This window comes from Eptatretus burgeri, chromosome 10 (assembly GCF_056783735.1).
Source record: "Eptatretus burgeri isolate ZD-2024b chromosome 10, Ebu_testis_v1, whole genome shotgun sequence".
In the NCBI taxonomy this organism is placed as follows: domain Eukaryota; kingdom Metazoa; phylum Chordata; class Myxini; order Myxiniformes; family Myxinidae; genus Eptatretus; species Eptatretus burgeri.
This window is the reverse complement of record NC_140970.1, coordinates 47,919,460-47,942,825: the sequence shown is the minus strand read 5'-3', so window position 1 is coordinate 47,942,825 and position 23,366 is coordinate 47,919,460. Positions and strand designations below refer to the sequence as shown.

At 41.7% G+C, this 23,366-nt stretch overlaps 1 protein-coding gene across 1 annotated transcript in view; it reads right to left on the bottom strand.

Annotated features, from left to right (window-relative positions):
• LOC147018500 (ADP-ribosylation factor-like protein 8A) overlaps window positions 1-16,522 on the bottom strand; it is a 71,257-nt gene extending 54,735 nt beyond the window's left edge. The window contains exon 1 of the mRNA XM_085898190.1: window positions 16,215-16,522. Coding sequence (XP_085754316.1) covers window positions 16,215-16,451 — 237 coding nt within the window. The 5' untranslated portion in view covers window positions 16,452-16,522. The remainder of the gene's footprint in view (window positions 1-16,214) is intronic.
• Window positions 16,523-23,366: the final 6,844 nt, after the last annotated feature.

The following is a 23,366-nucleotide window of genomic DNA, read 5'->3' as shown; positions in this document are numbered from 1 at the left end:
TGGCTCAAATCGCACCTCCCCCACACCAAAGCGCGGGGAAAACAGGCGGGAAAATCCGTGCGCCATCGATGTTCCTTTGTTTCCTTCACTTTGTCGAGACGGTTTACATTAGCGGAGAGGGCCATGGTTTGGCGTGTGGAGAAGGGGATCGGCAGTTGGTGTAGCGGGGTAGGTGGTTCGGTGATCATGGTTGTTGTGGTTTGAGGCGATCATGGTTGTTGTGGTTAGTGGTTGAAATGTGGTTGGTGATGGTGGCGTGGTTGGCGTTGTGGTTATTTGGGAGCGATGTTGGTTGTTGTAAAATAACGATAGGAAAAGAAAAACACTATCTCAAAGGATCACAACCCTGTGACACGAATAATTCCCATTAAACAACGGTGGGGAAATCTAACTGAACACAGACTTATCGATCTAACTGAACTACAGACCTTTATGGTGTTCTGCGAATTTCCACAGCCGTAACAATATCATCAATCCCTCCCCCCCTCCTCCCCACACAATTTAGCCCCCAGATGATCCTCAAAAATGTTCATACCGATTGGATAAAGTTTTCGACGTATGTAATTACGACGACATGACGAAGGAACCTACGATGTCATAAAAAAATTTTAATCACACTTATTCCCCATGAGGAGTACTTGACGTGCCAAGTTTCAATGTTTTCCATGCAGCGGTTTTGGAGATACAGATGTCCAAACTTTTTCCTTCATGGCTACCACACCACGTGACCCATTACGTCCTAATTATCATTAAAACATTCTACATGAGTAGCCGTACCGATGGTGAAAATTTTGGGTCAATCTGAGAAGCAGTTGTAGTGAAAACAGAGAAAATTAGCATGGATGTACGTAGCTACGTACAGACAGACAGACAACCCAAAAAAACCTAATGCCTCCAGCGACGTTGACAGCGGAGGTATTAAAATAAAATTAAATTTTAAAATACTCATATCAAGATCAGGATTCAAATCTTCACCAAAATTGAATCGATTCATACTCGTCACACACCCAACCTGTCCATCAAGTTTCGTCCAAATCATTCCATTACTTTTGGAGATACTGTATATCATTTTTGGCCCTACCTCTGAATGGTGAAGAATCACTTTAAAAAAAAAATTATCGCATCTGGATCCGGATCTTCACCAAAATTGAATCAATTCTTCTTCGTCACACACCCAACCTCTCCACCAAATTTCGTCCGAATCCATCCACAACTTTTTGATATGTCCTGCTCACAGTCAAACAAACAAATAAAGACAGAGTGAAACAGACTCTTTGGTGGTGGAGGTAATACAACTTCACTACGTGAGGTCCAAACATAGTAAGTGGTACATATTAAAAATACAACTCGTGTCTCAAAGAGTAACCTTTCAACCTGCATTGTTGTGAAATTTTTGACTGCCCAATCCTCACAAAAAAAATAATAATAATAAACCAGAAGAGCATTTAAACCCTAAGTCTGGTCCCAAAATAAACACCTGTTTTCACTCCTAAAATTAAAAAAAATAAAAACACTCAGGAAGGTTTTTTTTTGAATACAAAGTCAAGGCTCAGGGAAGAGCTAGAACATGAATGTATCAGGATGCAACAGAGCAAAAGGACCAGCAGAAAGAGTGGGGGAAACTCCAACAGCAAGGTTAAAGGACAAAATAGAGGGAGACTTGGACAAAATATGGAATGTGGGGAGGAAAGAGGGGTAGGGGAGGACATACGGGGTGGACAAGATGGATACAAAAGCAAACACTCAGGAAGGAAAAACAGGAAATTTGGAAGGAGGTGGGCTTGGGGGTGGTGGTGGCTTAACGGGTGTAGAAAAGATCATCGTTTGAATGGGGAATAATACGAGATGGTGGTTAACAGCCATCTTGAAGAGCTGGAGGGAAAAATGATATTGAAGAGAATGTGGAAGTTTGTTCCACAGGTGAGGAAAAAGGGGAAATATAATGAGTGGAGGACAGCAGTGATTGTGGATTTGGAAGAGTTTCACCACAAAGGGATTGATGGTGGACATGCACCCTGCAGAAGCCTGGGTAGGGGGCAGACAAAGTACAGAAAGGGAAGGGGATGCAAGACCAGAAAGGAGGGGGTAGAAGACAGAAAGACCACCAACCTGTCTGTGATGGGAATGTGAGAGACCAATGGACTCAGATTCAAAACGGGAAATTTCAATGATTGTAAAAATTGCCAATATTATAAAAAAAAAAAAACACAAATGTAGAAATATTTTCAATCGTTAAAAAACTGAAACAACTACTACTAATTATTTAACGACCCCAATTATTCCCCCTTCTTTTTTGGGTCGGCTGCAGAATGTTTCTGGCCCAAGTCTTTCATGGATCAGCTGGCTTGGTCTGATGTTCCACTCAAACTGGCAGGAATATGCAATTTGTTCAGGGTGCCGGCAATAACTCACTTACTCTTCATTAAACGACACAGTTGGATCTTTAACGTCCACAATCAACCAGTGCTAGCAGATGGATCCTCCAGCTTCATGTCAATCCGATGCATAGTGTTACACATTGGTGCCTCTCCCTGCATGCGAAAGACCAGGATGATTACATACCTGCGTTGACATTCAAACCCAGGCTCAACAGCTCGAGGAATAGTGCGCAATCATCTAATCTATCCTGCCAGCCCAACCAAAGACACGGCAATCCCTTGTGGATATTGTGAAAAACCATTTTGTCAATCATGGGTGATTTGCTAAGTAAGTGGAACACAATCCACTCATTGTCAATCATAAGGCAACATCGAGGTGAAAAGGGTTATTAGTGGACAACTCTCATGTGACATACACTTTGATAATGAGGAAAAACCAAAGACAAATATTTGGCAAAGTACAAGCAATATTTATGAATTGCCTTAGTGCATGGCCTGCTTTCGGCTGGAGTTGCACACATCCACAAAAAATATTTATTTATCTTGTTACTCCTTGGACGTATCTGTGCCTAATGCCATTGTGTCTTTTTGCGTCGTCTGTTGCCATCTTTGTTGACATTTCATTATTATTGTCTTAAAGTAAGGAATTAATCAATTGGTAGCATACTCATGAGGGTGGTCATTATTTGCAGGGTGAAATTTAAAGTCAAAGATTTTAAAGCTGTCACCCTCTATAATTTTGGTCCAATGTACAAAAACACATCACGTGTCAAATTTCATCTATTCTAGACTTCTGTATTTAGTGGTTGAAGTTCTGGACTGCAGTTAGTGTAGTGGCCTAATCACTTTTGCATTGATATTGCAGCTTATTTGGAATACTGCTCTCTCCTCTGCACACCTTGCTCAGCTTGACGTCGTGGAAACCATGACCTTCACGATCATTGAAATCTACCACGACGAAACCGAGTCCATGGGCCGATCACTTTCCATCGCAGACAGGTCAGGTCAGGTGGTCTCTCTGTCTTCTTCCACCACATTTCTGGTCATGCACCCTCTGCTCTTTCTGTGATTTGTCCCCATCAAGTTTCTTCAGGGTGCACATGGTCCACCAGCAACCACTTTCTGGTGAAACTCCCAAAATACAGAATCACTATTCACCTCCACTCATTTGTTCCTCTTTTTTTCCAACCTATGGAACAAAATTCCATATTCTCTTCAATCTCATCCTTCCCTCCAGGTCATTAGACAGCTCTTCATCATCATCTCAGATCATCTCCTACCAATAATAATTAAAAAATAAATAAATAAAAATCGGTGAGCTTTTCTACCCCCATTAACACACACACACACAGACACACACACACACACACACACACACACACACACACACACACACACACACACACACACACACACACCTCCATCCAAACTTTCAGGTTTTCTTCAGAGCTTGCCTCTCTATCCATTTTTTTTCCACCCCATGCATCATCCTCATCCCCTCATTCCTTCCCACACCCAATATTTATCCAAGTTTCCCTCTATTTTGTCCTTCAATCCTGCTGTTGGTGTTTCTCCCCCACCCCTTTTTTTCTACTGTTCCTTTCGCCCTTATCCGTTCAGTGCTCTCATTCTTCAAGAGGCTCGGCTTTGTATGCAGAGTTAAAACCTTACCTTCAGTCATTTTAAATTATAATCACTTTCCATACATTGGCCTTTCATGAAGTCAGAGGACCAGCCATTTTCTGCCACACATCGAGACAAATGTCTCATGAGTTTCAGTTGCTCAAAGACAGCACATTACAATTTTAATCCAATTCCTTAAATAATGTTTCACTATGCTCTAGCTTTTCACGACGCTGCCACGATGGAGGTTTTTCGAGTAGGGCTGAGATGTCATGCAGTTTGCATCTTTTGGCTTCAGCAATCCGAAAATGCAAGATGCAAGAACAATCTCCTGTAGCAGCACTCGTTCACCTCTGCCGTATAAAGTGCCAAGCATACTTGTGGTGGCATGGAGCCAATTGAAAAACGATTGAATGAACTTGCATATATATATATATATATATATATATATATATATATATATATATATATATATATATATATATATATATATATATATATATATTGATCACAATGGTTGATTAAACAAGAGGTGATTTTCAAATAACTGTGTGATGTTTTTCTGAGAGTTTTCATTCATAAATTTATAATTTTACACATTCAGAAAGTCTTTCAAAAAATATTGCATAACTAGAAAGTAGATTTTGATGTGAATGCATCAATGGATATGCCTCCAGTCCAGTCCATTGGGACCATACTCGGTACAGAGCGTCGGTGCTGCTGAAGCAGTCTCCTTGGCTTGGCACAATCCTTGATGGGTCGCCACTCCGACACAGGATACTCGGATGACTCGGTCATCCCAGCAAGCTGGTACTCATTTTGCCGACCTCGGAAGGATGGCAGGCTGATATGCCTCCGTCCATGTTAGATCTCAATTAAAGGTCACATGAAAAATTAAAGGTCCCATGAGAGAGTATGAGAGTGCGAGACAAAAGTTGAAGAGAGACATCACATGCTTCCAACTCGAGTGATGGTCTGCAAAATGATTTTCAAAGAAAACATGTCCCTTGACCTGTTCAATTTAAAGTTGAATCGGTTCATCTTTATATTTGAGTCAATACGTGCGTCAAGTATGGTTTAAATCTCTTGAGTGGTTCATAAGTTATTGCAGTAACACAGATTTTCAATTAAAGGGCACTTGACCTTTTGAACCCAAAATGCAATCAGTTCGTCTTTGTATTACAGTCCATTGCTATGCCAAGTCTGGTAAAAATCCTTTCAGCGGTTCACAAGTTATCAGGTAAAAAAAAAATCTGATACTTTCAGTGAAAGGTCACATGACCTTTGATCCTTTAAATCAAATATTGAACAAGAAGGGCATTCGGGAGAGCGCATACCTCCGCCCTGTAATGCCTGATCCACGAGAACATTTTGGGTCCAATACATTTTTGAAATTTCATACTATCTAATCGTTTTTGAGCCCCATCTCTCAATCGTGAATAATCACATCTCAAAAATTCTCGTATCTGGATCCACATTCGGATCTTCACCAAAATTGAATCAATTCGTCCATGTCACACACCCAACGTGTCCACCAAGTTTTGTCCGAATCAGTCTACAACTTTGAGACATCCTGCACACACAGACAAACAGACAAACAAGCCAGTAGGCGGACATGGGTAGTCGACTACCCAATAGAACCCGACGCGATGGGCCCTTTCGATGGGGGAATGAGGTGAGGATTAAGCACAAGAAAATTCATGATTCTTGCTTCAAGGGTTAATGCTGCAGATTGTTTTTTCGTTAAAATACCCCCCACATTTAGAGGTTTTTCGGCCGTTGCTAGGCAATGGAGGGGTCCATAGCAACGGTTCTTTCTCACACATAACTAGGACATACCATGAACCTACCATACCAGTTTCATGTATATCTGACTCATAGTCTCTGAGATATAACGAACTTCGTTTTTTTTAATGTTTTCGACCAGGGTTCATTCAGTCTATCTTCTCCGACAGTTTCCATAGGATCCGGCTGGAAATTTTTGACAATATGGCTGAATGTACTGCCCACAGTGGCTCGTGGGCCGATTTTTGAAAAAATTAATTTTTGAGATTTTTTTTTGAAAATTTCAAAGGTCCATTGCTCGGCAACGGATGGGTCCATAGCAACGGTTCTCATTTGCACACAACTCGGTCATGGTATGAACCTACCAACCAGGTTTCATCGAAATCACCATTGTATTAACGGAGCACTGGACCGAACAGACATACATACAGACAGACAGACAGACAGACAGACAAACATATCAACGGAAATACTGAAAATAAGGGGAGAAAAAAAAAATCTCAATTTTTTTTTTCAACTACATCGACTACTCAACAAACAGAGAGAGAGGGTTGAAAACATAACCTCCTTCCCCTTCAGTGGCAGAGGTAAATAAGTTCACCTTTGCATCATCGTCCATACCTGTACCAAGTATGGTAAAAATCAGTAATAAAAATCTGCTTTCAGCAACTAAAGGTCACATGACTTTTCACCTTTGACCCCAAAAATTACATCAGTTCATCTTTGCATCATAGTACAGGGAAGAGCGAGAACATCTGTACCATGTTTGGTCAAAATCGCTTTTGTGGTTCAGAAATTATCACGGTAACCAAAATCCCAAAATTTATCACGGTAACCAAAATAACCGGAACCCAAAATCTAATCAGTTTATTGTATCATTATACACCTTTGTACCAAGTTAATAAAAAATCCTTTCCATGTTTCACAAGTAATCATGGTTAAAAAAAAAAAATTGATCTTCAACAGAGGGATACATGGACGGACAGACAGAGAGCCGGACGGAGAACCCAAAAACATAATGCCTCTGGCACATTCAGCGGCGGAGGCAAACAAATGGAACAATTTATTCTAAATGGGAGCACAGAACTTGGACACAAGAAAGGGAATTAATGAACAAGCAGTCTCTGGAGGCATCTCCAGAAGTGAGGAAACACAGTAACCTGCAAGTATGAGGGTTGGCCGAGGTAAGCTTAATGGGGAAAGCAAAGATCATGAGTAGGGATGGGGGTTAACACTATATCGTGGTGTACCATCTGCTTGAACCACTGGAAGGAAGAGTGAGATGAACAGTCTCTGCAAGACAGTTAAACAAAAAGGACAAAAGAGGCACCAAACATCAAGTTGGGCCATAAAGCTGAATTTTGGAAATAAAAGCGAGAGAGAGAGAGCGAAACAACGAGAGAGAGCGAGTGAGAGATTGATAGAGCGAGAGCGAGCAAGATATGTGTCTTATCACCTCCGCCACCAAGGGTGGGCAGAGGTTATGTTTTCACCCCTCTGTCTGTCTGTCTGTGAGTAAGATATCTCAAAAAGTTGTGGATTGATTCGGACAAAATTTGGTGGATAGGTTGGGTGTGTGACAAAGACGAAATAAGATTTGGTGACGATCTTGATTCTATAATTTTTTAAGCAATTAATCAGCATTGAGTGATGGGGCTAAAACCGATAAACAAGATGATATCTCAAAAAGTTAGAGACGGATTTGGACGAAACTTGGTGGAGAGGTTGGGTGTATGACAAGTAAAAATTCGATTTTTGTTTCGATCCCAATCTGGATAAAAGAGTTTTTGTTAATTTTTTAACCAATGAGAGATAAGCCTAGAGTTGGCATTAACGATCAAGATGGCTACTGACTTAAGATCACAAGATCTTGAGTTCGGGCCCGTCTACCATTGAAATAACACCAGGTGGGTTGACTCAGTATGTCATCCTGATGTCGGCAAAATGAGTAGCAGCTTACTGGTAACAGGGCACTGCATCAGCGACACAGCTTTGCTTCCAGAAAATGATGCAACCGGCAATCATAGGCTGCATACGAAACAACAGCCATTGAGAGAAATGGCCAAAAACTATATGTATGTATGTATGTATGTATGTATGTATGTATGTATATATATATATATATATATATATATATATATATATGTATGTATGTATGTATGTATGTATGTATGTATGTATGTATGTATGTATGTATGTATGTATGTATGTATGTATGTATGTATGTATGTATGTATGTATGTATGTATGTATGTATGTATGTATGTATGTATGTATGTATGTATGTATGTATATATGTATGCATGTATGTATGTATGTATGTATATACATTATACATATATATATATATATATATATATATATATATATATATATATATATATATATATATATATATCTGGAAAAAAATAAGAGACCACTCCAAAAAATTTTTAATCAGCATCTCTACATGTATGGTAGCCATTCCATTCCAGTGTCTGTTGAATTCCAACACAGGCACACCTCATTCTACTTAGTGAGGTACTGATAAGGTGATCACCTGAACCGAATCTTATTTAACAAGGAAAAGTATAAAAACCCCTGCTGTGATCATCACTATCCTCTTGCAATAGGACCAGCTGGATGGCAAAAACAGTGCTAGTAGTACCTCAAAAGTAATTGGAATCAAGAAAATAACCATTGACCATGCCAAAACAGTTGAAAAGAAAAGTTTTGAGTGAGGAGAAGAATTGTCATCTTTGCCCAACACCCGGTTGTCTAATGGTTAGACAGAGACCTGGAGAGGCCTACAGACCAGTGTCTCGCACCCACTGTGAAGTTTGGTGGAGGATCGGTGATGATCTGGGGGTGCTTCAGCAAGGCTGGAATTGGGCAGATTTGTCTTTGTGAAGGACTCATGAATCAAGCCATGTTCAAGGTTGTCCTGGAAGAACACTTGCTTCCTTCTGCTTTGACAATGTTCCCCAACTCTGAGGATTGGTTTTTCCAGCAGAACAATGCTCCATGCCACACAGCCAGGTCAATCAAGGTGTGGATGGAGGACCATCAGATCAAGACCCTGTCATGGCCAGCCCAATCTCCAGACCTGAACCCCATTGAAAACCTCTGGAATGTGATCAAGAGGAAGATGGATGGTCACAAGCCATCAAACAAAGCCGAGCTGCTTAAATTTTTTGCGCCAGGAGTGGCATAAAGTCATCCAACAGCAATGTGAAGGACTGGTGGAGAGCATGCCAAGACGCATGAAAGCTGTGATTGAAAATCAGGGTTATTCCACAAAATATCGATTTCTGAACTCTTCCTAAGTTAAAACATTAGTATTGTGTTGTTTAAAAATGAATATGAACTTGTTTTGTTTGTATTATTTGAGGTCTGAAAACACTGAATCTTTGTTGTTATTTTGACCAGTTGTCTTTTTCTTCAAATAAATGCTCGAAATGACAATATTTTTATTCGGAATTTGGGAGAAATGTTGTCAGTAGTTTATAGAATAAAAAAAAAAAATGTTCATTTTACTCAAACACATACCTATAAATAGTAAAACCAGAAAAACTGATAATTTTGCAGTGGTCTCTTAATTTTTGCCAGAGCTGTATGTGTATATATATATATATATATATATATATAGTATATATAATTATCATCTGATACCTCAAAAAGTTGTGGACAGATTCGGACAAAACTTAGTGGATGAATTGGGTAGGTAACAGACAACAAGCAGACGATATTTTGGTTGAAGTCTGAATCCAGATCCGGTGCATCAGTGGGATACAAAGCGTAAAGTGTTCAGCCTGGAGGTGGCATGCACTGTACCGAGTGATGTTCTTGTATTTTTACCTCCGCCAACGAAGGTGAAGGAGGTTATGTTTTCACCCCTTTCTGTCTGTTTGTTGCTTGCAAAATTGAAGATTTTTCAATTATATTGGTTCGTCGATTTTGTTATTCTGTCTGTCTGTCTGTTTGGCTGTTTGTCTGTTGCCTGCAGGTCAAAATTTTAAACTGATCTTCACGAAACGACACCACATGGTAGAGTTTGTCATAAGGAACAAGCCTGTTGTTTTTGTGGTGAAAAGGTCAACATAGGCCTAAGGTCAACAACTTAGGTGATGTTTCTAAAATCCTAATTTTTCATCTGATTGATTGAAATTTGAAGAGGATTTGCATATTTGGTCATTGAATTCAACTAACAATTATTTTTGAGGTCAAATGTGTTTTATGGATTTTGCAAGTATCGTGTTCTGCACAACGTCTTCTTGTTTATTTGTTTGTGTGCAGGATATCTCAAAAAAATTTGTGGACGTATCCAGATGAAAGTTTGTGGACAGCTTGGGTGTTTGACAAGGACGTACTGATTAGATTTTGGTGAAGATCTGGATCCAGATCCGGCTACTCGAATTTAAGTGATTCTTCACCATCGAGAGAATTGGGCCAAAAACGACATAGTACTGGAAAGCACTATATTTCGAAAATGTATTGGGCTCGATATGTTCTCGTGGATCAGGCATTACGTGGTGGAGGTATGTGCTCTCCCGAGTGCCCTTTTAGTTACTGAGTTTGATTGCCGCATTAAAGCACTCTACCATGCAGCGTGCAGTGCATTCGTTAAATAGCCTTCACATCCTTTATCCAAACGGAATGCCACTTGCACTAAATTACTTATTACTTAAGCTTAGCAATTTCAACATGACCCGCACCCCTTCCAACGTAACAGGAAAAAGTTGCTTATACACAAGGCAATTTGTATACTTAGTGTTTGTAATGTTCAACTGAATAGACCAAGATAAAAAGAAAACATATTTTGAGTTTCTAAATAGTACTCTTCTTTCTGTATAAACAACGCTGTTCTTCAACCAATTTTTTTCCAACTTGCCAGCAATGATCAATTGTTTATACAGTGATTTTGATTGAATTCCAAAATCTCATTTGGAGTGCTTTCCAAAGAAAGAACAGATAAGACAAGTAAACATTAATAAAAGCATCGCAATGCTAGTCTCCGTGAAGGTGTGTGCGTCAGTCTGCATTGGCACACAAGTTAAACAATGGATTTTATCAACGGAAAGCCAATAGAGTCAAAAAGAGCATGTTAACCTCGGAATGAAGTGCGGCTTTCACTCAGCATTAGCAATTTGTCAGAGAAAAAGGGCCAATGCTGGGAACCACAGCCGCAAATCGCTTCCCACATCGATTACCGTACTCTTATCAGCTTTGATTTGATTTGATAATATCCACCAAGAAAAAAGAAAAAAAAACTGCCTAGTCCACTTTTTCACCTCGGTCAATCGGTAAACCCATTGTCCTCTGTCATTGAGCAACTCCAAGAGTTAAGACTATTGTAAGATTTTTAAAATTGCAAAAAGGGGAAGTTTTGTGAGAGTCAAAAAACTGCAATCGATGAGGTGGTATGAATTTTAAAAGGAAGCAAGTTCCAAGGATCCATGAGCCAAATCTGAAGAATACTTGGTCGATCATCAAAAGTCTTCATCTTCAAGCGAGGCACGGCAATGAGGTTCCTCGTGTTAGACCATAACGTTCTTGCAGGGGTACAAGTGGCATTTCAAAATGAAATAGAGGCATGCACCAATTTCTTTGCAATATCACATGTTAAGTACAAGTGAACTTGTACATAGGAGGAGGCCATTTGGCCCATCATGCCTGTGCTTCACCCACACCTCAATCATTGAATCCATCGGTTTATGACCTCTGCCGCCAAAGGTGGACGAAGTTGTGTTTTCACCATTGGCTGTCCATTTGTTTGTTTGTGAGCAGGACATTTCAAAAAGTTATGATTTCGGACAAAACTCGGTGGACAGGTTGGTTGGATGTGTGACAAGGACAAATCGATTCCATTTTGGTGAAGATCCGAATCCTGACCTGGATAAGAGGAATTTTTTTTTAATTTTGAAGGAGATTCTTCATAATTGAGAGATCGAGCCAAAACAATATATAGTAAGATATTTCAAGAAAAAAAGAAAAAGGTATGGACGGATTACGACAAAATTTGGTGGATTGGTTGGGTGGGTGACATGAACAAGCCGATTCGATTTTGGTTAAGGTCCAGATGCCTATCGGTGGGATACAAAACCTAAACTTCAGCCTGGTGGACATATATGCTCCACTAAGTGCCGTGCTAGTTCATAGCGTTTCCTTCTATCCCAAGATTTACCATTTATTTAATTTGGATTTTGGTGGTACGGAGGAGTACAATGTGATGAAGGATGCATAAACACAGACATCACAATCACTACACAAGTATACAATCACCCATCCATACCCAAGCTACCTACCAGTCCAGCCAATGTCCATTCGAAAGCCATCTACTGTGTCTGCTACCATGACCTTTCCAGAGAGAACATTTCATTCATTAACTCCTCTCTGTGTATGTTGTCGGCGATCTTACTATACTGTATCCTTACTCATACTATCCTGTATATTCACAGACTCGTGTGTATTTGTCATGCTACTCCTACTACAGTTCTGGGACAATTACATCCAGACTTGTTACATTGGATCAGCATGACCCCAATTCGTGTATAGGGGTGTTTTTATCTTTGCCGGTGGTCTTGGGGGAGGAGGGGACACAAACTCTCAATGTAAATGTGCATCAGGTATCGCCACCTCCAAGTGGGAGAGCGTATTACAAGTCTCCACCATTTACACTACAGTATTCCTGTCCCCACATTTTCCAGTGTATGAGCTGTTTTGATTTGTAAGCAGGAGGTACGTTTTTGCTTCATGCACGTAATCAGACATTTTTTTTTTCGGGAGCAATTGAGGCAGCTATCAGCTGCCTATACACCGCCCAAACAAAGGTAGGTGTCAGAAGAACGTGTTGCATGCTTGGAACAAGATTGTCCATAAGGCGAGTACTATGCTGGTATATACAATTTGAGAAGTATCTGTTTGTTTGACTTTTCGTGTTCTCCTGAACCACAGGATTCTACGTTTTAAAATGGTAGTTGTACTCACGTAGTGCACATATTAGGTGATAAAAAATTCATAGTCCTAGGGGTTCATTGTGAGGGGAGGAACCTATTCTCTCTAGGTATGTAAATGTGTATCGTATAGCACCATATGGAATCATGGTGTTGGCTTAGTGGTTAGGGTGGTGGCTTGGGATCCGAGGGTCCTGAGTTCAAGCCCCGTTAGCCACTGAATTAAAATACACCAGGAGGTTGACTCAGCCTGTCATCCTTCCAAGGTCGGCGAAATGAACACCAGTGTGTACTGGTAAGGGGGACACTGCATCAGCGGCATAGCCACGTCCCAACCAATGATGCAACCAGCAGCCACAGGCTGCACGAGAGAGAGAGAGAGAGAGACAGAGAGCGAGAGCGAGAGCGAGAGCGAGAGCGAGAGCGAGAGCGAGAGCGAGAGCGAGAGCGAGAGCGAGAGCGAGAGCGAGAGCGAGAGCGAGAGAGAGAGAGCGACAGAGAGCGAGAGAGAGACAGAGAGCGAGAGAGAGAGACAGAGAGCGAGAGAGAGAGACAGAGAGCGAGAGAGAGAGACAGAGAGCGAGAGAGAGAGACAGAGAGCGAGAGAGAGAGACAGAGAGCGAGAGAGAGAGAGAGAGAGAGAGAGAGCGAGAGAGCGAGAGAGAGACAGAGAGCGAGAGAGAGAGAGAGAGAGACAGAGAGAGACAGAGAGCGAGAGAGAGACAGAGAGCGAGAGAGAGAGACAGAGAGACAGAGAGCGAGAGAGAGAGACAGAGAGCGAGAGAGCGAGAGAGAGACAGAGAGCGAGAGAGAGACAGAGAGCGAGAGAGAGAGAGAGAGAGACAGAGAGCGACAGAGAGCGAGAGAGAGACAGAGAGCGACAGAGAGCGAGAGAGCGACAGAGAGCGAGAGAGAGACAGAGAGCGAGAGAGAGAGACAGAGAGCGAGAGAGAGAGACAGAGAGCGAGAGAGAGAGACAGAGAGCGAGAGAGCGAGAGAGCGAGAGAGAGAGCGAGAGAGCGAGAGAGCGAGAGAGCGAGAGAGCGAGAGAGCGAGAGAGCGAGAGAGCGAGAGAGCGAGAGAGCGAGAGAGCGAGAGAGCGAGAGAGCGAGAGAGCGAGAGAGCGAGAGAGCGAGAGAGCGAGAGAGCGAGAGAGCGAGAGAGCGAGAGAGCGAGAGAGCGAGAGAGCGAGAGAGCGAGAGAGCGAGAGAGCGAGAGAGCGAGAGAGCGAGAGAGCGAGAGAGCGAGAGAGCGAGAGAGCGAGAGAGCGAGAGAGCGAGAGAGCGAGAGAGCGAGAGAGCGAGAGAGCGAGAGAGCGAGAGAGCGAGAGAGCGAGAGAGCGAGAGAGCGAGAGAGCGAGAGAGCGAGAGAGCGAGAGAGCGAGAGAGCGAGAGAGCGAGAGAGCGAGAGAGCGAGAGAGCGAGAGAGCGAGAGAGCGAGAGAGCGAGAGAGCGAGAGAGCGAGAGAGCGAGAGCGAGAGAGCGAGAGAGCGAGAGAGCGAGAGAGCGAGAGAGCGAGAGAGCGAGAGAGCGAGAGAGCGAGAGAGCGAGAGAGCGAGAGAGCGAGAGAGCGAGAGAGAGAGAGCGAGAGCGAGAGCGAGAGCGAGAGCGAGAGCGAGAGCGAGAGAGAGAGAGAGAGACACAGAGACAGAGAGCGAGAGAGAGCGAGACAGAGAGCGAGAGAGAGAGAGACACAGAGACAGAGAGAGACACAGAGACAGAGAGCGAGAGAGACACAGAGACAGAGAGAGAGACACACAGAGACAGAGAGAGACACAGAGACAGAGAGCGAGAGAGAGAGACACAGAGACAGAGAGCGAGAGAGAGACAGAGACACAGAGAGCGAGAGAAAGCGAGAGAGAGAGAGCAAAAGAGCACTATATGACCCGCAATCCTTTCAATGTACGAGTTTAAAAAAAATAAATAAATAAATAAAAAAAAAAGAGGGTAATACAAGTCTTAATGAGAACGGTCATCGGTCGGGTGCACACCTCTGCCAGGCTGAACAGTTTACATACATTTTGTATCCCACTGAAATTCCGGATCTGCATCCAGAACTTAACCAACCTCGAATCGGCTTGTTCTTCTCACTGAACCAACTCGTACACCTCGTTTCGTCACAACTTTTTTGAGATGTCGTGCTAAATATCGTTTTTGGCTCTAATCTCTCAATGGTGAAGAATCGCATTAAAAATAAAAATAAAATTCTCATATCTGGATTTGGATCTTCGCCAAAATGTAAACCGTGTCAGACACCCAACTTCTCCATCAAGTTTCGTCCGAATCCATCCACAACCTCTGGAGATATCCTGCTCACAGACACACAAACGGACGGACAGACAGACAGAAAGGGGTGAAGACATAACCTCCGTCCATCTTCGGTGGCAGAGGTAGTAAAATATACCATAGAATTTAGGGAATTCATTGCTCGTATTTTAAAATATACGATTCATTGGCCGACTCTCTGTGTCTGTCTGTCTCTCTCTATTGAGTGCAGCCTGTGGCTGCTGGTTGCATAATTGGTTGGGACGCGGCTGTGCCGCTGATGCAGTGTCCCCCTCACCAGTACACACTGGTACTCATTTTGCCGACCTCAGAAGGATGACAGGCTGAGTCAACCCTTGGTGTATTAATTCAGCGGCCAACGGGGCTTGAACTCAGGACCCTCAGATCCCAAGCCGCCACCCTAACCACCGAGCCAACACCAGGCTCATTGGCCGACGAGAAGCCAGTGAAGTGTCTTGAAGCTTGGAAACGTCACCACACGGAGCATCAGAGACCTCGACGCAGAAAGGTCCCATGGGCAAGTCACAGGTTCCTTTGGCTTTATCCCATGGGGTGTGTTCATCGGGTGGTTTTCAAGGGACGATCCAATGTACCCGTTTGATGTCCCAAGGTGGGTGGTGGTTCGAGCGACCTTCGTGCGAGGGTCAGTGTCACGACGACGATGCCCCGATGGAAGCTGGGAGACCACAACACTTTCACATCACATTCCAAATGATGAGGAAACTTTTGTAAGATTTCAAAAAGATAAAAACTTCCTTCACGTTTTACCAAATATTTTTTGTGTATTTCCTTCAGATTACTACCGTTGGTGGTGGTCGTATGGCAGCTTGAAGCGCGACTGTGTCGCTGATGCAGTGCCCCTCCACCAGTACACACACTGGAACTGGGACTCATTTCGCCCACCTCGGAAGGATGACCCCCCTGGTGATGATGAGGATGATGATGAGTCAACCCCCGTGGTGTATTAATTCAGCGGCCGACGGGGCTTGAACTCAGGACGCTTGGATCCCAAGCCACCACCACCACCACCACCACGCTAACTAATATTGATATCCAAGCACGTAGGTCGTCGTCGTCGTCGTCGTCGTCCTATTGGTGGTGTCACCGTAACCAAGGCAGCATTTCCTCTTTATTTATTTATTTATTTATTTTTCCACACACACTTTTCCATGTTTCGGGAGTAGCCCCAGCCGGACACCGATCCACCTTACCGCGATCACATTGACGAACGTGGTCTTTCCTGAAGACTGCAGCCCCACGAGCGTCAGTTCCATTTCCTCCTTCCAAAAGAGCGACCTGATCCAGTCCAACAGGCGGTTAAACAAGGAAAACATGCTCAATGACTCTTCACCAGGACCGACGAGCAGCCAGCAATCATATGATTTGAACGGGTGGAGTCTCGTGACTGGCTTCGCGAAATGATTTTCGTCCCGTTCAGGAAGCACCATCACTTTTCGGTATACAATGACGAGTTTATAATTAATGGTTGCCTCGGTATCGTGCGATCGCAGCAAACCTCGAGGAAGAAAGTCAGAGCGGGATGGAATCGTTTGGTGAAAAAAAAAAATATATATATATACCGCCGACGTCATTACGGCTGCTACACCGCTGCAGACGTCACCGACATGTCAATGGGAAGGAAGACACAAAAATGAAACAGGAGTATGATGTGTATATATATATATAGATATATATATATATATATAGATATATATAGATATATATATATATATAATATATATATATATATATTTTTTTTTCATGTTCAACATAATTTATTCGACTTTACCTCTTCGTTATGCTTTGATGCTGTTCTTTAATAATACTTTTGAAATCAGGTCGTAGTTCAAAAGTTTTCCATTTTTTTTTTTGGAAAGGTCAAAAGGTCATCATAGGCCAAAGGTCAAGAAGTTTTTGAAATTTCGACAATCCTCGAGTGATTTTTCATTTGTCTGTTTGTTTCTTTGTTTATTCGTCTGTCCGCTCGTGTGCAGCCCAAACCGCACAGCCGATCCTTGTGAAACTTTTGGAGATTGTGCGTACCCTCACTGTGACAGTCGATCGATGGTCAACGAGAGGTCAACATAGGCCATATTTCTAAAATTGTCAATTTTCATTCCATTGACTTGAAATTTGAAGAGTATTTAAATATCAGGTCACTGAATTCAACCAGCTATTATTTTTTGAGGTGAATATAGGCCAACAGGTCAACATAGGCCAAAAGGTCAACATGGGCCAAATTTCTGAAATTGTCAATTTTCATCTAATTGACTTGAAATTTGAAGAGGATTCGCATATCGGGTTACTGAATTCAAACACAAATTATTTTTGAGGTCAACAGAGGTCAAAAGATCAACATAAGCCAGAATTTCTAAAATTGACAATTTTCATCCGATCAATTTTCATCCAAGGGTCCAAAGTGTCTTAAGGATCTTTTGGGTCTTAAGGGTCTAAAAGAGTCTTTGGCGTCTTAAGGTTTTTCGATAGTATGTAATAAATACACCTCCTCACATTCTGCGCGGACAAACAGACAGACAAATGGACCCAAATGCAATGCTTTCTCCTCTGGTGAGGGTAATCAAGAGTTTAAATTAAGAGGTTTAAATTAAACAACAAAACATCTTGTGAGATGACAGACTCTCATGATATGTGATGGACTTACAAACATAGATTCCATTTTGAGTTAATTTGGAAATTATCTCACCACCTGGATGGAAATTTATTTTATATCTGTAAAGTTTCGCCTCGATCTGTTCAGTCGTTTCAGAGAAAAACAAATTTTGAAGGTTTTTTTTATTAAAAAAAAATTATCTGAAGGGTCTTTAGGGTCGAATCACGTGACTGGTGATGTCATCAGCTGTTTTTTTCTGTGGACCAATTTATCCCGAGATGACCCTCAACATTTTTCATACCGATCAGATGTGGCGTTCTACGTATGCAATTATGATGTCACACCGAAGGCACCGATGCCATCATTTTGTAAAATCACACTTATTCCCCATGAGGAGGACTTACCATGTGCCAAGTTTCAATTTTTCCCATGGTGCATTTTTGGAGATACAGAGGTCCAAATTTTTTCCTCTTTTCCATCATGACTGCCATTACATGTGACCGATGACATCATAATTATCATTAAAATATTTTGGATTAGACGACGCATCTTGTCAATCTTTCATGAAAATCTTGTGTCAGTCCTGCAAGCGGTTGCAGAGAAAAACCGTACTCACGTTCTGTGCAGCCAAACAAACAAACAATAAAAAGACATCGCGCAAAGCACGATACTTGCAAAATCCACCCCCTCTCCAAAGGTTGCCATGGATACATCAAATTGTCTATTTCATTAATATTAAAATTGACAATCTTAATCAGAGCTCAGGTCAATCGGATGTAAATTGACAATTTTTCAGTTCAAAATTTATGATTTTTGAAGTTTGAGCTTGCGTTGACCTTTGACCTCAAAAATCATTAGTTTCCCAATTCAGTCATGCACTATGAAATTGCTATTTAATCTTCAAGTCAATCAGATGAAAATTGATGATTTTTCACAAAAAAAATTGATGATTTTAGAAGTTTGACTTTGAGTTGACCTTTTGACCTCAAAAATAGTTGGTTTCCCAATTCAGTGATGCAATGTGCAAATCTTGCTCAAATTTCAAGTCACTCGGATGAAAATTGACGATTTTAGAAATTTGAACTCAAGATGACCTTTGACCTCAAAATCAATAGTTTGAGACTACCTCTACAACTTGTTAAAGTTTCATGACAATCAGTTTAGAATTGCGACCTATAAGCGATTGGCAGACAAACAGACAAACAGACAGAATAACAAAACCGACTGACCAATATACTTGACAAATCTTTGAATTTTGCAAGTAACAAACAGACAGACAAATGAACAAATGGACCCAAATGCAACATCCTCTCATCTGGAGAGGGGAATAACAAAAACAATGATAACATTGTAACAATACATTAATTAATACTAATAATATTGACAATAATAATAATAATAATAATAATAATACCAGCATTTGGCAATAATAATAACGAAGGTATAATCCCCACTCTGGCCCAGGTTCATCTGGGCATGGTGAAAGGCAAACTAATGCCCAAGCAGAACGGCAGGCGTGTATGCTACAAGGCTGGGAGGACCAATGAAAATTTGGTCCAATGGATTAACGGACCTACAAGTAGAAATTTTTTTGGGAAGTTTACCGCCATTCATGTAGCATCTTTTACACCACCTTATTTAACATGTTGCATTAGTTCTTCGTGCCTGTTGTTTGTGTCCTTTATGATGTCTTTAAAAAGTTTCCTCTTTGGAGTGATTTTCAATTTTGTTTGACTGCCAGACAAGCAGAGTAAAAAATCTCACCCCTCACTACACCCAGACAAGCAGAGTAAAAAATGTTCTCACTCATCTCTGCGCATGGGCAATCAGAAGAAATTCAGGGCCAAAGTTATGCTAAACAGCAGGTTCATTTTTCGATTTGTGTTCAAACATAATATTCAAATAAATTATGTTGTTCCTCGATTATAAACTGATATTCATAGACAGACAGACAGACAGACAGACAAAGTGAACCAATTGCTTCACCCAGCTTTTCGCTTCGCATGCGCAGGGTAACAATTGCAAGTATTTCAGACACAGGAACCAGCTGTCAATGAAATGATTGCAGCTGGAGAGGAGGCTGTGGTCTGAATCGATGTAGGAAAATGTAGAGAAGGCTTAGATATTCAGTGATACAAGCGTTTTGTGGACAAGGTATCTTCAAGTACCACTTACGTGCAATGTCAAGCTCTTTTTCCAACTTCAACAGCTACATTTCCACAGTCTATGGACATAGTATCATATCTAGCAATGGAAAAGTAATCCCAACAACCTAAATCCAATTGACTGGGGTTGGAGGATTCAGGATGGAAAGCTGGGACCAGTGATGACCGATCTTCCACCTGTTCCACAGTCATTACTTGAATTCATCAGATGTAACTGCAAGAAAAACTGCACAACTATGAGATGTGCATGGAGGAAGCATGGGTTGGAGTCAATAACTGATTAGGGTCAGGAGGGGCAGGGGGTTGGGGAAGCTTCGCCCAGGCTCCAAGTGAAGAGGGAGGGGGTCCTCTATCGTTGTAATCATTGTCATTAAGACTTATTGTAATTGCGTCAGCCATTATTGTGCTCACCTGGCTCACAAAAGAAAGAAAGAAGTACAATTGGCGGTTTAACGATCTCCGGATTTGGTACTTTAGTAATGTATTCTGGCGTCTTATCAGTCTTCATCATTCTGAAAATGTTTGCACATAAAGGGTATCCTCCCTCACCCCCTTGACTACATCCCCACCCCACTCAAAACTAGATCACCTAAGAATAGATCTCAGTCGGTCCTTGACAAACTGGGTGAACAGAATTCAGCTGTACTAAGTTATTTGGAAAACAGTCTGAAAGCGCTTTCACAAGAGCAGTCTCTCGCTTCAAGAGACCAGCTTCAATGTGAATGGCACGGTGTCCTGACTGGAGTCTCTTGTTGATTTGTCAAGACCCAATGCATGGAGTTTGAGGACTTTGAAGACCTGGAGGTTAAACTTTGTGGCCATAACCAGTACAATTTAGCCCAGAGGCAGGTCCCCGATGCGCAACCGCCGCTTTCAAGATGGCGATGCTGAAGACACTGTGCTGTAACCCAAGGATAAATTTGACACTGAGGTGTTCCTTGTCATCATTGATCAGCTAATCGGTGCCTTGAAACATGGAAGGAAATTAACGATAAGTTTGGATTCCTGTCGAGGCTTGCCTCTCAACTCATCAGATCAAGCAAGCCACAGCAAATCTTGCCTGCTCCTCTCCCAACGATCTGGAAACCACGATTGAAAGTCAATTTATCCAGTTTACTACCTTGTTGGCATCTTCATTAGAGCTAAAAAAAACTTCATAAAAACAAACTAATTCAGCAGAACTGAGAATGTACCACTTCCTTCAAACACATACTCTCACCCAAACATTGAAATAGCTCTTCAGATATATCTATCGATGATGGTATTGAATCATAGTAGTGAGGGTGAGCATTCCTTCTGAAAACTACAACGTATCAAGGATGAGGTCAGGAACTGAATGGGACAAGATCAACTTAATCGTGTTACAATCAGGAGCATCTAGATTCTAGAGTGAAGAACTGAGATGACTTGACTTCTCAAAAATTCACTGACGAGTTCAGCCAAAAACATTTTTGGGAAAGACCGATGTAATGTTGTACATGAAGTGGTCTCTGTGGATAAAATGCCTGCTCCTTGGAATGTGAATGATAAATGATGATCTCACAAATAGATTACACTATGTCGTTGGAAAAAATTAGTTATTCTCTTTCAGATTCTGAAACCATTTATTAACAGTGCACATCAAATTACAAATACGTAACAACAAACATGCGCATGGGAAAAAGGATAACAAGACAGGTAATAACAAACATGATCCTCTTTCTCCTCAAAATGCACAGAGCAATTGTTGTAATACTATTCTGGACAGCAAAAGACACGGAAGAGCTAAACATCTGGCAAAGGTGAATGGGGGGAGGGGACGGGGGGGGGGGAGCCGGCAAGCGCGAGAAAGGGAACTGCAGACATGGTCACTTTGGGAGGGAAGGGGTGAGAAACACACTCAGATCATGATTGCAGTATGGGAATATGAGGCCGGCCGTGAGAAGGAGAGGGTGACAACCAAGTTAAGACAAAATATGAAGAGGCCGAGTAAATGGAGACACAAGCCTATTACTTTGAGCATACCTTCCTTTCACCATTGGTAACCAGATTCTCAAAATACGACATTCCGTTTTATGCTGTGATATAATTGCCCTTGGACAACAAGGCGTCTGTTGCAATCCCCTTCCAGGAGTTATTTCATTACCATCAGGCAATCGGTGCCAGCAGCAAAGCGTCCTTCTCTTGAGCAGTAGAGCAGTTTCATTTAAACATTGGAAATACTAATTTGGAGATATATTTCAATGGGATAAAGCACATAAGATGGAGTAAAATACCATTTTATCTTGCTTGTATGTCATCTACATCACTACGGAGATCAAAGGACTGTAAAAAGAGATTTTACTGACAGTCAATTTGATTCCAGTACAAAAGTAACACCTTACTCTATACTGTTAAAAAACAGTAGTAGCAAAATTGTGAATACATGAATATAATTAATTTTATTTCTTTCACAATGTCATTGTCAATTTAGTTTCAAAATGTAATGATTTTTTCATTAAAGTGTTCTTGTTTATTGTTTGTACAGGGTTTTGTGTTTTTTAACATAGAACATTAAATGAGCATCATCATCGGTGTCGATAAGAACATATCCTGAGATCTAGACCTGACCTGAATGTAACCTTATGCATACTTAATTAACAGTGCACTGTAATTTTGCTCACTGATGTATGTTAGTAAGGGATGGGAAGGGAAGTAGGAGGGCCCATGGTTGGGTTACCACCCAGGGCCCAAAGCACCCATCATCCATCCTTTGTTGGCGTGCACATCCGTATGTGGTGAATGTAGTGGACTTTTTCCTGGTGGTACAGCACCATTATACCCTGAGATAATAATAACAAAATCATCAAAATTAATTATATATTACAAATTGTTTGAAGTTCAACCATGGATTGACTGGACTAAGAGGTGAACGGAAAAATGCAGAGGCCATATATTTATTATACTAGCAGAGTATCTGCCCCACAGGTGATCTTGTTCCAAGCATGCAACATGTTCTTTTGACACATACCTTTATTTGGGCGGTGTATAGGCAACTGACAGCTGCCTCAATCGTTCCCGAAAATAATATTTAAAAAAAAACCCGGATTACATGTATGAACCAAAAACATATCTACTACTTGTAATTCAAAACACCTCAAGCACTGGAAAATGCGGGGACAGGAATACTGTTCTGTAAATTATGGAGTCTTGTACTACCCTCTCCCACCTCGAGGAGGCGCTTCACGATACACATTTACATAGAGAATTTGCATCCCTCCCCCTCCCCACGCCCAGCTTCCAAGACCACCAGAAAAGATAAAAACACCCCTACATGCTAATTGGGGTCATGCTGATTATATGTAGCAATTCTGGATGGATTTGGCCCAGAACTGTAGGAGTAGTGCCACAAACAAACACCAACTTCTCATCCCACCTGCCGAGACTGGAGAGGGAAGTTTTACCCAAATCATTTACATTCCAGCAGCCCCAGCCTGATGTTCGACTGGATGTGATTTGGGCAAGAATTTGGTAAATTGCTGCCGATAACTCACCTACTTGTTACCGGGGTAAATGCATGTATTACAAGTTACAACATTGCCAAAGCATGCAATCATGAATCTAAGCTG